The sequence below is a fragment of the Akebia trifoliata genome, chromosome 1 (assembly GCF_017979445.1).
Source record: "Akebia trifoliata isolate Shusen 1 chromosome 1, ASM1797944v1, whole genome shotgun sequence".
Taxonomy (NCBI): domain Eukaryota; kingdom Viridiplantae; phylum Streptophyta; class Magnoliopsida; order Ranunculales; family Lardizabalaceae; genus Akebia; species Akebia trifoliata.
Genome location: NC_141375.1, coordinates 34,288,698 through 34,303,943, shown reverse-complemented (window position 1 = coordinate 34,303,943; position 15,246 = coordinate 34,288,698). Strand labels below are relative to the sequence as shown.

The window sequence follows — 15,246 nt, the reverse complement described above, 5'->3', positions numbered from 1 at the left end:
TTTTCTTGTTAATCGAATAAAAAATAATAATGAAGCCTTTTGCTTGCTTGGTTTATGATGTTTTTCAAGTAAATATCAAGAATTACTAGTATTCTACTGCTAATAATATACTCAGGAAAACTAATTTTGACTCCAACAATGGTGGCTGATAAAGTATTATCTTCTGATGATACACACTTCCACTAACCAAAGTAAGGATCAAAGGAATGACAGACAAGATTAGTTCAAAAACTACATTCCAAAAACAAAATCTGCCTAAGAATTTTCATCCAGATTTTACAAACAGCTTGTTCAGTTTTTCTTTCTATAATGTAAAACTCAAGAAACCCATTATGTGCCTTACCCATTTGTTTTGCAGTCCTCAGGCATCACTGTTCTCCTCTTCACTCTCTTCCAACAATCCATCAAGAACGGCTAGAGACTCCTTTTCGGTGCCCGATGCTTCATCACTCAGATTTTCAGACAAGTTTTCATCTTGGGAGCTGGAAACAGAAACGGGCTCATAGGCAGTGTTATGGGAAGGTCTCTGCCTCAGAACCTTCATTGTATCCACACGGTTTCTAGTCTCGGTGACGGGATGACTAGTAGGACTTGTTAGTCTATTACTACGGCGTAAGCCTGCAACATCTTTAGCCAAGTGTACTTTTTGTTTCTGAGAATGGCGTGTTGGGCGTGACCCAAAACCAAAATTCTTGTTCTCCTTCTCAGAATTATCTGAGTCCCCACCATTACCATTGTCACTGTCTTCATCTTCATCAGTTTTGCCATCATTGTCACCATCTTCGTCTCCATCAGATTTGCCATCATAATCGTCATCATCGACACTGTCGTCACCACCACAAACTCCTCTAAACTTATCATCGTAAGTATCATTTTCTTCGTTTTCCTTGAGTCCATTGTTTTGAACAGAATTGTCATTAGAAGGGATATCCTTCCCATCTTCAAGCTCAGCATCTTTTCCCCAACACTCTTGTTGTTGAGTTCTCTTTGTTTTTCTGATCCACAATTCAAAATTGTCAAATAGTTTCCAAATTCCAATGCATATAGATATTTTAAAGGTAAAGTAAGGTTAAAATAGGTCTAAATTATGTCACCTTTTCCCATGTAAGATGTTCTTTATTTAAAAAATATATTGAGTGAATAATCTAATCCTTCAAAAACCAGGGAATTTAGGCCTCCTCGAGATATTGGGACAATGTTCTGTTTCCCTCAATGCACCGAAAGAAAATTGAAGCAAATAATCAAAGTGTCCAACCCAACTAAAGAGATAGAAGAGAGACGAGCTTTTCTGACATGTAACAACCAGTTATTTGTTTAGATAAAACTTCAATGTTTTATGTAAAAAGGAGGTATTTTGAAAACCAGGAGCATCAGAGATTTTTTTTTTAAAGGACTTTCCAATAATTATTGAAAGATAAAAGCTAAAGTTGTCACTAAAAATGGGGGTTGTCATTTTTCGTGACTTTCTGCATAAATCATGAATGGCTAAAAAAAGACCTGAAGGACACTACTATCACTTTAAATGGTCTTCTAACAAACCATAGTTTTCTGGTTTTCCACCTAGACGTAGTTTTCTAGTCCAACTTATAGTGATGTTTTATGAGTAATGGTTTTCTGACTCCCCCACGTGGCATACTCAAAATACTCTCCTGATGTGGCACGTGCTAGAACCATAGATCGTTTTGCCTCAGGATACACAATTCCACATATTTATGGTGATGTGCATGTGTATCCCAAGGCAAAAAAAAATCTATAGTTCTGGCACATGCCACGTCAGGAGAGTATTTTGAGTGCCATGTGGTGGAGTCCGATTATCACAACTCATGTTTTATTCAACATGAAAGTCCCATACTCCAATTTCTTACTCAAATAAACACAATAAAAAATAGTTAAATAGAAAGGCACCATGAAGTCAAACAGAACTTACTTGTTTAGCTGAATAGCTTCATCAATAGATTTGTCGTACTCATCTGTAAACAGAAAAAGAGAGATAACAAAGATTAAACCAAACAAAGTGAAAAGATAACAAGAAGGGTATGCATGCAAAAGAAAAAAGAGAAAACTCTTTTTTTTTCCTTTTTGATTCTGCCAGAAAAGCACTTATGACTTGCATGCATGCAAACACTTTATATAGCCAAGGATTTATCGTGGTTTGGCAATGCTTGTATAATGCTCTCGGAGCTTATTATCTTTCTTTCCTTTTTTTCTCTCGACCAATCTAACTGGAGTGCATTGGAATTGAAATTGAGTGTTTACCACCTAAAAAATATTCTCCCTGCCTCTGATGGCTTGAAGTGGCACACATATGGGGCACTTGGAAGCACCATGTGTGGCCCTGTATCATGATAATACCATTACTTAAGAAAGCTTTGTAATTTAAATAGGAAAGTTTTGTAATTTAAAGAGGGGATTTTTATAACCGTCCCCCTAGTTGCCTAAATTTACAATACTACCAAACCACTTTATTGCAACCAACCATTCTACCCAATTCTCTCTTCTTTTCTTCTTCCTCACCAAAAGTGCTTTTGCTTTTGTTCTATTTTTTCCAGAATGCCATAACTTCCATCATTTAGTCAGAAACAAAAATGGTACATATGTACAGATGAGTCACATTTTGGCCATCTAAATGTGTTGTGTCAGAAACACCATACCTGTGTCGGATACCAACACGCGTTGGTCAACATGGTCTTTTTTTAACAAGCCATTTAACTAATTTCCCTCCAATTTGCATTGTCCAAGTTGCGCAACAGTTGTGCAGCATAGATACTTGCATCTAGGGGTGTCAATGAGTCGGTTCCGGTTCAGTTCCTAAGGCACTTAGAGCCTGTTTGGATACACATAGAAAAGTAATTTTTTTTACTTTTGAAAGTCAAAAAGTTAAAAAACTAGTTTGGATTCATTTTAAAAAAACTACTTTTAAAAAGTAAAAAATCTTAACTTTTTAAAAAGCAAAAGGAAACTATTTTCTACTTTCTATCCAAAAGGGCTCTTAGAACCATAATCATTACATTTTTCTCGGTTGTAAAATAAATGGAACCGGAACCGCCAAAAAACACAGGTACCTATTGGTTCCGGTTCTCAAGAATCGAGTGAGAAAAAAAGTGTTTCAAATCATTAAAAAAAACATTTTCATTTAAAAAAATAACATATTATCTATAAAATTATTAACTTAGTTATAATTTATTATACTAAAGATACAAGTTAATGATTTTTTTTTTCAAAAATAAAAATGTATCTTCTTTAAAAGTAAAAAATAAATAAATAAATAATTAGAACTCTAAACCATAGTTTATATGAAACATTGAAGAACTTTATATAACATGAATTAATTTTGCAATAGAAAAAATAACTTAAATCATCTATTTTATAAAAAAATGACAAAATAAACCGGTTCCGGATACCCACGGGTACCCATCGGATAGAACCTAATGGTTTTGGTTCCTATTGGCTTGGTTCCATTTTCGACCCAGCTCTGATCAGTTCCAATAAAAAGGGAACCGGAACCAGGGTTTTCGGTTCCGGTTAAATGGGTAACCATTGACACCCGTACTTTTGTCATATTCAACCACCGAGTAGACAGATTTATATTTCTTGTTGCGGTTATATCCTTAAAAATATTATGCGGTAGTCTAATTAGCTGTTTACAATTAATAGTGCATGTGAATATCATTGCTATGGTACATATTCTACCCATGGGGTAGAATAGGTAAGAGTGTTTGTGTATCGAACACCTAGTCATGTAAATTGACCATGAGAGGGGGGAAAAAACGGAATGATCATACCAAATGTGTATGTGACAGGTCTACGCTCACGACAGGTACGAGTAGTGCCCATTGCATAGGAATTTAGAGAACCCTTCAACAGCAGTTCTTGCCTTTGTTGTCGTTTTAGTACCCTTTCTTTCTTCTGCACAAAGCAAGAAAGAAAAGGGACAAGTAGAACAAATATGAAAGATGATAATGTGGAAAACAGTAAGACTGCAAGAAGTATATATAACTACGACAATCAAATTAAGCTCAAAGTCACAGGTGCACACCAAAGTTGAACAATTTACTTTGCCAAAACGATGCTAAAAGCTCACCTTCTCAATTCCCTCAAGAACAGGTATTATTTCGTTATCAATTATCTTTGCAACGGCAGCTTCCACCACAACCTTGCTAGAAGAGAATTCATCCTGAAATTACCAGAATAGGAAAATCCGAATAAAGGTTGCTCATTGGTAAGAAAACATCCCCATGGGAGCACAGTGATCACGAGGGCATACTGATATTTGTCGAAATTCCTCGAGATTGGTTGCAAGTGTTTCCCATTGAGAACTGTTTATTGGTTTTGTTATGCTTCCCTTCCCTTTTAATTTTGGCTTTAATTCAACCTTAGTTACTTCCCTGTATAATCGATGACCAATGACTGAATCTCCATCGTACCTTGAAACAAATGAAGAAAAGCCATCAACATGTGGCATATTAGTAATTTTTCAAAAATAAGGGAAGATGTAAAAAATAAATCATAATCAAATATTTACCAGTAAGAAATTCCATTTCCATCTCCAGCTATCCTATCTTTACAGAAAGAAGAAAGTTTGGTTCCTTGCTTCAGTTCATCATTAACATAATTTACGGCATCGTCTTGCTGTGTATAAAAGAAATGAAGGGTTTAAATAACAGTAGAGAGAAACGAGAGTACTGCTGCCCATATATAATTTATCTGGACACAGCCACAGACAGCTATGAAAATTAGTACATACAGTGATGTGAACACAAGAACAGCCTGTTGGATCTCTCCAACAAAAGAAGCATGTAGTACAACCCATTCACATAAAACAACAGTAAAAGACAAAGAGAGGTTAATTTACATGAGAACGGATTTCACATAGAGCTTTCAGGATCAGTAAGCGAGTTGTTGGATCAAGTTCTTTGTATCTAGGTATCTCCTCTCTGCACTTGCAAGAATCCGTCATGGCTTCAAGTTAAAGTCTCAAATGACATCAGGAGTTAAAGGTACTCAATAAAAAAGATGAATGCTACACACATACCCATTTGCTGGTTTGATTGGAAGCTCCCCTTCCGCCATCTGCATCGAAGGCAATTTAAGTGCACAAATAGAGTAACAAAGAAACATAAATCCATGCAGTAAAACTGTATAGAAGCGTGAAGTTTAGAATGACCAACCCAGGGCCACCACATATCAAGTTGCTTACAAAGTGCAGTCACCCAAGCGTCAGAGTCAGCCAAGTTTTTCCTTACTGGTGGTATACCCTGGAAAACATTCACATCGTCTCAGTCAAAAAAGGATTAGCATGCATAGTATGGTTTAGTTAGCATATTAACCAATTTTGGCGGCATCATAAAAATGGTTATACTGCAGAATCCAGCAGAAAATACGTTCTTCATTAGCAAACAGTCGTCATCATCATCATCATCCATGCGTTATCCCAAATATTGGGGTCATGAATCTCTTCTTGACATTCTACTTTATAAAGAGTAATCTCCCTCTTTAGCAAGTCTTATGGGTTAACCGCATTTGAAATGTAACATGAGTTGCTCTTTTCTCCTAAATAAAATTGATTTTTTTTTTGGGGGGGGGGGGGGGGGGGAGGGGGAGCAGGATATATATTTTCCTTTCTGATCACCCAGACTGGAACATATGAGCTTTATAGTGCACTAGAATTACAATGACGGGATTGAGACATGGGAAAATCCCAAACAGCAATAAGCAAGGACTTCACAATGGAAATGCATGTAGAATGAAATCTTCCTTGGACATAAGAAAAAAAATCCATGATCTAACGAGGCCTTTTGGATCTTCACTAAGGCTAATGACCATTTAAAAGTTCTTGGAGTTTCCGCAATCAATTTTAGCGACACGGATCTTGAATAAAAATAAATAATAAAAATAATCCTTTGGTCCTTGGTTCTGTTTGCCATTTGTTGGAGAATTTGGTTGGAATGGAACAGTAGAGTGGCTGACTGCATGTGGTTCTCTTGTCAATATTGGGGTTCTTATTCTGTTGGAGCAAACTTTCAAACAAGTTTATAGGGCTATGTTTTGAGTATTTGTTGTTTACGTGACATATAATTTGTTCTGGTTGACCTTTGTAGCTGTTTGGTATTCTCTTTCTGTCTTTAGTTTGTGCCTCTAGGAGGCCTCCTTTGTTTTTAATATAAATCTCTTTACTTATATGGGGAAAAAAGGTCCCCTTCTCAGCCTATCGCTTGTCAGCAGACACGTTGCAGGGCCCTTGTAATGAACATTAAGTGTTCTCTCCCAGAAAATGATTTAAGCAGAAGCTTCACAGGCATGGGTACTTCTGTGTAATAATACCAACATGAGGCACATCCAAGTCACATGGTGTCAAACTATTTTTTTTACAATGCCACTAACTAAATTAGAGATGGCTAAATCACCATTTATACACTTTTTATTGATCAAAAGAGAGAGAAAGGACACTAGACTTTTTGTGAGGTTTGTCGGAACTCTAACTATGTCCCTGGGCTCTCTGAACTAGTTCTACTATTTTTGTAATTGATGGGGTTATTTAAATTGAAAAAAAATAATTGCAATAACCTATTGGGCCTTCCTAAAATTAGGATTGTTCTTAACCCCCATTATCATTAAAAAAAAAAAAATAGGATTGATAAATATATTTCCCAATAACAACCAATTCAAGAGCAAGAATATATAAAATTCCATAACTATCAAGATTGAGTCAAGATGAAATTTCATTTCTCATATGATGATTTACATGCCGTTCATCGAATGGTACCCACGTGGATCACCCAAATGTCCAATAGCATGGTATTACCCAATCTCTAACTTCTCAGGCCAACTTCTCGAATGCTTAGATTTATCCATGTGTATCTCAAGGTGAAACATATCCGACCTAAATCAAGTGCAAACCTTGCACCCACATCTGCCTTATGGGCTCAGCTGCCTCAGCAACACGAATCACTATTAGAGAGTGCTAGGGGGAGGGTACCAGATGCCCAAGTAATTGCATTTTGTAAATTGTCATTATGAATAATAGAAAGAATTACTTAGGAAAGAAATTATTGAATAGGCAACTTAAATGACATATTCTCAGATCCTCATGAGCTCTAATTGGTCATTTGCATCATTTAATAACCATCTACTATTTTTTACTACACTTTTGGTTCATAAAAAATCAAAATTTTACTGGTATTAAAGGAAATAAATATCAAAGTAGTATTAAAAAAATAATAATAATAATAATAATTGAATTTCAATGTTTCCAAATGTTGAGGCATTAAGCAAGGCACTTGGCAAGCCAACGTCTCGAGGCATAAGCCTCGAACATAAAGCATAAGCCTCATATGTACGGAATTTTTAACAAACAATATAACATACACATAATTATTATTTAAAAAAAAAAAATGGGTAGCCACCACTTATTTATTCAAATTCCAAGTTTTAATTCCTTACATTAATAATGATATAAATTTGAACAAGAAAGAAATATTTTATTTAATTAATTGAAAGATTCTACAATAAATAAGTATCTTACATTTATTGCAGAAATATAAATAACTGTTGTTATTTCAATAACTTTCTATGCATGACACTAAATACAGCAAAAAATATTTATTAATTAATTCCACAACTTACTAAAAATATATTACCATTTGTATTCAAATCCGTTTCAAAATGCTCCAATCATGTTGCATTCCAGCATCAACAAAGAAATAGAAGAGAAAAAAGAAAAGAAGAAGAAAAAAAAAAAGTAAAAAATGCATTAAAAATAGGAAATTAACAAAAAAACTCATGTGTTGCATACGTTTCACACTAAGGCATATGCCTTTAGACACCTCTTGATCTGAGGCATGAGTCTCAACTTCTTTTATGTTTCTTCCTTGAGCCTCATGATGTTTCTAATGAATCTCACTTTGAGGCGTGTCTCGAGGCATAAGCATCCCGACCCTTTAAAAATATTGGATGCAGCTGTAAAGTTTTTTATAGGTAAATGGTCCAAAACAGGGTTTCAATCCCAGGTCCGTGGTAGTAGCACTCGTAGATTTTACCAACTCACCAAGTTGGCACCTTCATGATTGTAAAAATCTCAACAAGAGCTTTCTAGCTTTTTAAATTTTTTTGCAACTCACATTACCAATTGGAGGTTATGAGATTTTGAAAAATCTCTTGGAAAATTTGAAGGGATAGAAAATATGTGGATAATTCATAAAGCGGAAAGAGGAGATATTAGGGTTTTTTTTTTTTTTTTTTGATAAGCAAAAAAAAAGTTATTGATAAAAGCAAGATCGGGTGAGGTGACCAACCAAGCAGCGATAGGTTAGAAAGAGACTACTCTAACCGTAAAATGCACACCAGATCCCAATTAACTACAAAATCATCAAACACAACTCCTCTAAATTCATCAAAGACCTTCAACCAGAAGAAAATAAAACCCAACACTGACAAGATGATTGCTTGAAGATCCAACAACTATTTCTTTCTTTCCAAACTCCCCAACAAATTGTGAATGGCGAGATTCCCCACAAACGTCTCTTCACTCCCAAAAAAGCATTAACTTGCACAAGCCAACTCTCAAAAAGTTGTCTAATTGTGACTAGAAGACATCCAGAAATACCAAACAAACTAAAGAAATGACCCCAGACCAACGAAGCAATAGTGCAATGAAAAAGGAGGTGGTCAACTGATTCTCCATCTTGAAGGCACATCACATTTACCCCCCAAAATCCTCGTCGCATGAGCATGTCCACGAAAAAGCTTATCTTGAAGGGGACTCTAGGACCCCAAATAGCAACCAAAGACACACCTCAGTTTGAGGCTCGTTAAAAATGCCTTGGGGTACAAGGTTAAAACGTAAAAACAATTGAGGCTTCTACCTCAGACCAAGAATTGCCTAGAATGCATATGTCTCAGTGTGTAGCGTATGCCTTTTGGTTGAGTTTCATGCCTAATATTAATTTTATATTTCTAAAAGTATATATAAAATAAAAAAATGTATGCAAAGAAAGTTGTTGAATTGATCTGATTCTTAAATAAATGTTTGTTGCATTTAACACTATGCTAAGAAAATTATTTTTATCGGTAACGGCTGAAAAAATTATTGAAAAATAGAATCTAGTTATGTCGTTGCAATAAATATGAAATAATTATCTACCATTGGAACTTCCAATTATTTAAACTTGGAATTCAATTTTGTAAATTTGAAACTTGAAATTTGGGAAATATATGGTCACTTCCTAATTTTTCTATTTTTCAACATTAATTATTTTTATATATTTATTTAGAAATCTCATGCATGTGACGCATACACCTTATGTCTCAAGATAGGGCCAGTTGAGCGCCTCACCTTAGCATCGGAAAAATAATATTGAACTTCTTAGGACTTTTGGGGAAAATTTATTGAAAACACAATTTTCACACAATGTCTTTGTTATAAGTGAGGAAGATATAAGTCGTACAATGAGCCATTATATTTCTTTTGGTCGAGCACCATCATATAAGGTGCATGAGACGAAATGATGCAAACTGATATAATTAGAATGAATAAAATATGTGAAAGAACTTTACTCAACTATTAAAGGAAAAGAAAGTACGATGATGAGGAATGAAAAAGAATTGTTTACAACATTAATATGGCATCCACATTGGTATTGTTGTCCATCGCGTTAGAAAGATTAAACCCCTTCAACAACCTAATTTACTAGTCTACCAGGAAAATAGTTTACAACTTCGTTGCATGGATTCAAAGTTCACTAGATGTGATATTCTTGTGAGATCATTGACCACCTTCATCTTAAACAGTAAACTAAGCCCCTTCAACATTTAACTGCATGATTCAATCAAAGTGACCAAGAAGTGAGTGTTCTACATCCAACATAATTTCTTCCCTAATTTCTCAACATTTATCGTGATTACTGGTTAGCAAACGAGAGTGAGTCTACAATTCATACTATCAAATTATAACTTCTCTCTTTTATATTTTTCTATGCAATACAAGTTAGGTTGAAATAGTGAATGCAATATTATCGATTCCACACCTCTGCTGTCATTGCCACTGCCATTATCGTCACATTGCTCCAAAATAATCATATCCACCAAGGCTTCTTTATCGGCATTGTCACACCTACCATGCCCATTTTAGAGAGTAGTTTTTTTTTTTTTTTTTTTTTTTGGAGGGGGGGGGGGGGGGGGGCTCCAATGAATGTTGTGGTTCACATTGATAAATTGGGGGTCCAACTCAAAACCAATTGGCAATGAGTGGAGAGACCCGAGAGCTTATAAGGAGAGAGACAAGGCAATGAGTATCCAATGTAGGACTAAACTCAACACACACCCGCACGTGTGGGCCGGACTGGGCCAAAGCACGTGGAGATATGAAATGAGTGGCATGGAGGAGAAAAAAGCCTGCTCTGATACCATGATAAATTTGGGTATCCAACTCAAAACCAATTGGCAATGAGTGGAGAGGCCCAGGAGCTTTAGGAGAGAGACAAGGCAATGAGTGTCCGATGTGGGACTAAACTCAACACACGTGAGAGATTACAATAGAGAACAAAACAGTAATCAAACCCCAATAAGGGAAATGGCCCACGAAAGAGCAAGCTATTTTTTTGTATGGGTACAGAGATGAAGACGGGGTTTTAATCCCATGTCTGTAGTATTACCACACAAAGACATTACTAACTTTTGAAGTCGGCACCTTCAAAGAACACGCATTTTTAGAACAAATTCATAGACAAAAAGAACCAATAAGTGAATAGTAGAAAAACTGGGTAAAGCCTGGCCGAGGTTGATAAGCTTCCCATTTTAAAATAGAGAGAATCTAAACATATGGAAACATAATAGCCGCATAATTTGGATACAAACACTCCCGGAAAAAAAAAAAAAAAATTTGATTTGCAAAGTCATTCGTGCAAGAGACACTCAAACCAAGATTCTTCTTTTTTGTTCTTATTTTACGTGTGTGGAAGGGTTTTGTAAGCAGTCATTAGTTCTAGCTTGATGGATTGTCCTTACTTCGATGAAAATTCAATCAGAGAATTAAAGAAACTATATTCTCTTATTATATATCTAAGCAAACAATTCAACCGACAGAAATCTCGATTATTATAAAAAGGACCTTTAAGAGGGAGGTGTGAAGCTGAGCCGTAACTTTGTTAGGCGTAATGAGAGCAGTTTCGATCTCTTCTGCCGAAATCTCCAAATCCGACTGAATAACAAGTTTAAACACCTGTAAAAAATATCAAATTGACATAAATCCACAAACACATTATAAATAACCATTAAAAAAATCAAATCTAAAATCTAAAAGAAAAAAATGATTTAAAACAAAAAACTACATGTAAGAAATTAAGAACAGAAGCCAATTCCCATCGTTCCCGAAGATGGAGGCGATCGAGTTGTAACTCAGATACAGACGGAGACGATACAAGTGATGGGTTTTCACCAATCGAATCTTTAACCAAACCCTTTTCTTCCACTTTAACTATCTCTGGTGGTCTACCTTTCCCACGCTTTTCAGCCATGGCAAATGCGCGGGAAACCGTACGATTTAAATTTGAAAAATGCAGAAGAAGCCCAGCGCGATGACCGAAGGTGATGGAGATTAATACTCTAATGTAGATATTGAGAATCGATCTACATAGAGAGAAAAAGAGAGAAAGGCATGGAGAGAGAGCGAGAGAATTGGGAGAGTGGGAGAGACGAAGACGATCCCGCCTGAAAAGTTTTACTTCAAACCGTGGTTTACTTTCTGAGGTTAATTTCAGGAGTTCTTCTGGTTTTCTTAACCCAATCTGAGTTACCGACTATGTTATAGTGAAAAATTTTCTATGGTACCCATTCGTGCGTAATGGGTTAACGGGTATGATTACTGCCACGTTGCACGTAATTCTGGTGGGCCACACTAGATCAATTTCTTTTAGTGGACCCCACACCAAATATCTTCGTGAGATGGAGGCGTTGTTTAATCTAACGGATAGATATTGTTGATCAGGCTGTTTTTGTGTGCACGACTCCACATGCTAAACTGCTCGGGTTGATGCTTCAAAATTGACAGTTGTGAATGATTCTTCGTAGTGACAACTAAGAAAGGGACACGTGTAATTCAATACTGTTGGGATAAAAATACTTTGGAAGCATGGACTCACCTAGGTTTGATGTTAGGGACATTTTATAGGAAAATTACTTGAGAACCCTCGCGAAAGGGTTTCTTTCTGAATAGTCCCTAAGTTTTTGGTGGTAGCTTGGCGGGACATCTTGTAAATTTTTCCTTTCTAAAGGATCCTTGGACCTCATCTCCCACATTTATTACGATTGAATACCCTAACCAACTCATCGTTTTTATCCAAAATTTGGATTTTGGACATCTCAATCGAGATTCAGAGACTCCATTTTATTGGAAAGGATTTAAGAAATAAGATAAAGTCATTTTCAAGAGTTTTTTTTTAATATTTTGAATATGTATGTAAAAAATTAGGGTTTGTCGTTTTTTTTTAACATAAATCAATCAAGAAGGGTTCTTTTGGATTTAAATCATCTAAACAAGTCGTTATCTCAAGTTTTTAGTCAATATTTCTGTATATTTTAGTCAGGAAAAACTCAATAATTGAATTAGGTGGGTTTTACCAAATTGAGTTCACCACTTTTTATTTTAAAAGTGGTGAACTCAACGGTAAATAAAAAAACATCGAGTTCTGCAGTAAATAAAAAGTGGTGAACTCGACAATTAATAGTAGTGAATTCGACGGTAAAAATTGTGAACTTGACACTGGATAAAAAAACATTAAGTTCGACAATAATAAACAGTGGTGACCTAGACGATAAATAAAATAACAGTGAGTTCACGTAAGGGACCATTGATAAAGAAAAAGTTTGCTAAATATCCCATCAAGCTACAATGCAAAACTTATGGACTATTTAAAAAGAAACCCTTCCACGAGGGTTTTTTAGTAATTTTTTCAATTTTTATTGACACACCAACTTTCTCAGAAGGTGGACCAGAGTGGGAAAAATATATATTTATTGATACTATTTATTGACACTATTTTTTATTCTAATCCTCCTCTCGCTCCCTCTCAGTTTTTTTTTTCTTCTTCCTCTTCTCGTCCTCCTTCAATCTCTCTCTCCCTCGCTATTTTTTCTTCTCCTCTTCCTCCTTCGATCTCTTCCCCTATAATTGTTTTTTCTTTTTCTTCTCATTTTCCTCTGATTTTTCTCATTTTCTTTGTTTTCTCCTTTGATCTCTCTCCATCTCTCAAATTTTCTTCTTCTCATTCTCATCGAATTCGTCTAAATTATTGAAGGTAAGAGGGTGCCCTTTTACATGGAATGCCCACAACAAATTTTAGATTTTTATACGTGCTCCTAAAAAATTGAGGGGCCTTGGATTATTTTGGTTTTTAATAATTAAAAAGTATGATTTATTTTGAGTTCAATCCAACATCTTGAAAATGGATGTGAACTTCCATGTAACTCCCAAACTTAACGGTATTTTTCCTCAAAGTTTGTAGAATTTTGTCTTCTACAACCCTAACGCATCAAATCATGTTTTTTATTTTATTTTTTATGCAGCATCCTTACTAACCTAAGAGCATCTCCAACCATTACTCAAATTCGAGTAAAAACTTCATTTGATGTGTATCATTCCAAAAATGTCAATTTATGCTAAAATATTTCTTAAAATTTCCCATCTTATCCCAAAAACATATTTATTTCATTTTTCGTCTAAATTTGATCATCCCACCTATGTTTCTTATACTTTCCATCCAAAATCGATTTTCCTATCAATTTTGTTTTCATTCTAAAGTCTTTCCTCCCAAACTGTATTCCCTCCCATCTTTCCTCCATTGCAACATTTTGGTCATTCAAAGATAAAAACACTGCATTTATTAATTAAATAACTAATACAATGATCGATAAAATAATACAAGATAAAAAGAAACATAAAAGATTCAAAATCTGTTATTTTTATTCTAAGCAATGATTTAGTGTTGAAGATCTTCGTAGTAAGGTCCTTGTAAAGGAGATTGATTGGTCATGTCCATCAACATGATTTTATGATCCTTATTTCTCTGTTCCATCTCATTTATCATCGTTAGCGTCTGGAGTTATGCATCTATATTCTCAGTCTTATTTTGACAATCTATTGTCTTTTGTTAATCTCGATCCATATTTTCGATGGAAATATTTGTCAAAGCATCAATAAGTCTAGTTTGGTTGGCTACCAAACCATCGTACTTGACATCGTTGATTGTTTTCTTCACTCACACTTCTTTCTCAACCTAATTACCAACAAGTCATTTTAATTTCTTACTTGAAGATTGATGATCCTGATCTAGACCATATACAAGAGAGTATTGGAGTACTTGGAGTCGAGGAGTTGAAGGGGATGAAACTTCGATTGTAGGTTTATTAGAATGTGTTCTAATTTCATTTACAACTTAATCGCAATATTTCCCAACACGTTTCAAATACGAAGTGTATTTTTTTCCTGATAGAATGATACATGCATTTGGTATCATTGGTCCAAGAAAAAACAATCAACATATAAAATCACAACATTATCATAAAATTTTAAGTTAAAAATAAATACCTTGTCTACTTCCCCGATTCCACTTTATTGCCTCATTTGCACTTGGTCATAAAATCAAAAAGTATTTTCACTATCTATTGTATCAAAGACCAACGATGAGACAAATAAATACTGGTTATCTTTTGTGCAACATTTGGTTGTGAAGATAAATAAACATGAACACAATCCCAAAACACCGTCATAATCTGAGTATTATCTACAATTGGGTCTTGGGAGACTGCCAATCAAGCTCAACAAAGTTTTTCATATTCAACCATACTAAAGCATTTATCACGAACATGACCACTTTGAGAAATCATCTCGGCTCCTTGAGATTCCTTCAAACTTGGAGAATCTTCAAACATTGGATAATCATAATCCATTACTTAAATAAAAATTTAACAAAAACAAATATATATATATATATATATATATATATATATATATATATATATATATAATTAAGTTAATAAAGAATATAAAATATAAAACAATTAAAATTTTGGTGAATGGTGTATAAGACGAGGAGTAGAGAAAAAGTTATAAAAAAACGATAGGAATAGAATAAGAGTGTGTGAGTTGAAATATGAATTTTCTTATTTTTATTTTTATTACCGTAGGACCCCAAAAGTAACGGTTGAAGGTTTGAGTAAATTCAAACTCATATTCAAATTGAGTTTACATTCGGA

General features: G+C 34.8%; 1 protein-coding gene across 3 annotated transcripts; it reads right to left on the bottom strand.

Annotated features, from left to right (window-relative positions):
- Positions 1-79: 79 nt before the first annotated feature.
- LOC147412024 (DDT domain-containing protein DDR4-like) lies at positions 80-11,788 on the bottom strand. Of its 3 annotated transcripts, XM_086455207.1 has the most exons (12): positions 11,325-11,787; positions 11,105-11,215; positions 5,169-5,255; positions 5,033-5,070; positions 4,853-4,934; positions 4,523-4,629; positions 4,265-4,424; positions 4,082-4,174; positions 3,783-3,906; positions 1,928-1,970; positions 344-995; positions 109-182 (listed from the first exon to the last, which is right to left on the bottom strand). In XM_086455207.1, exons 1-11 carry the CDS (start codon positions 11,508-11,510, stop codon positions 362-364), a joined length of 1,665 nt encoding a protein of 554 aa, XP_086311333.1. In that variant the 5' UTR covers positions 11,511-11,787; the 3' UTR covers positions 109-182; positions 344-361. The 3 variants fall into 3 exon arrangements, with proteins under 3 accessions (XP_086311342.1, XP_086311326.1, XP_086311333.1); XM_086455216.1 differs by having other exon boundaries at positions 80-995; positions 11,138-11,215; positions 11,325-11,788; XM_086455200.1 differs by having other exon boundaries at positions 84-995.
- Between the last annotated feature and the right edge of the window lie 3,458 nt (positions 11,789-15,246).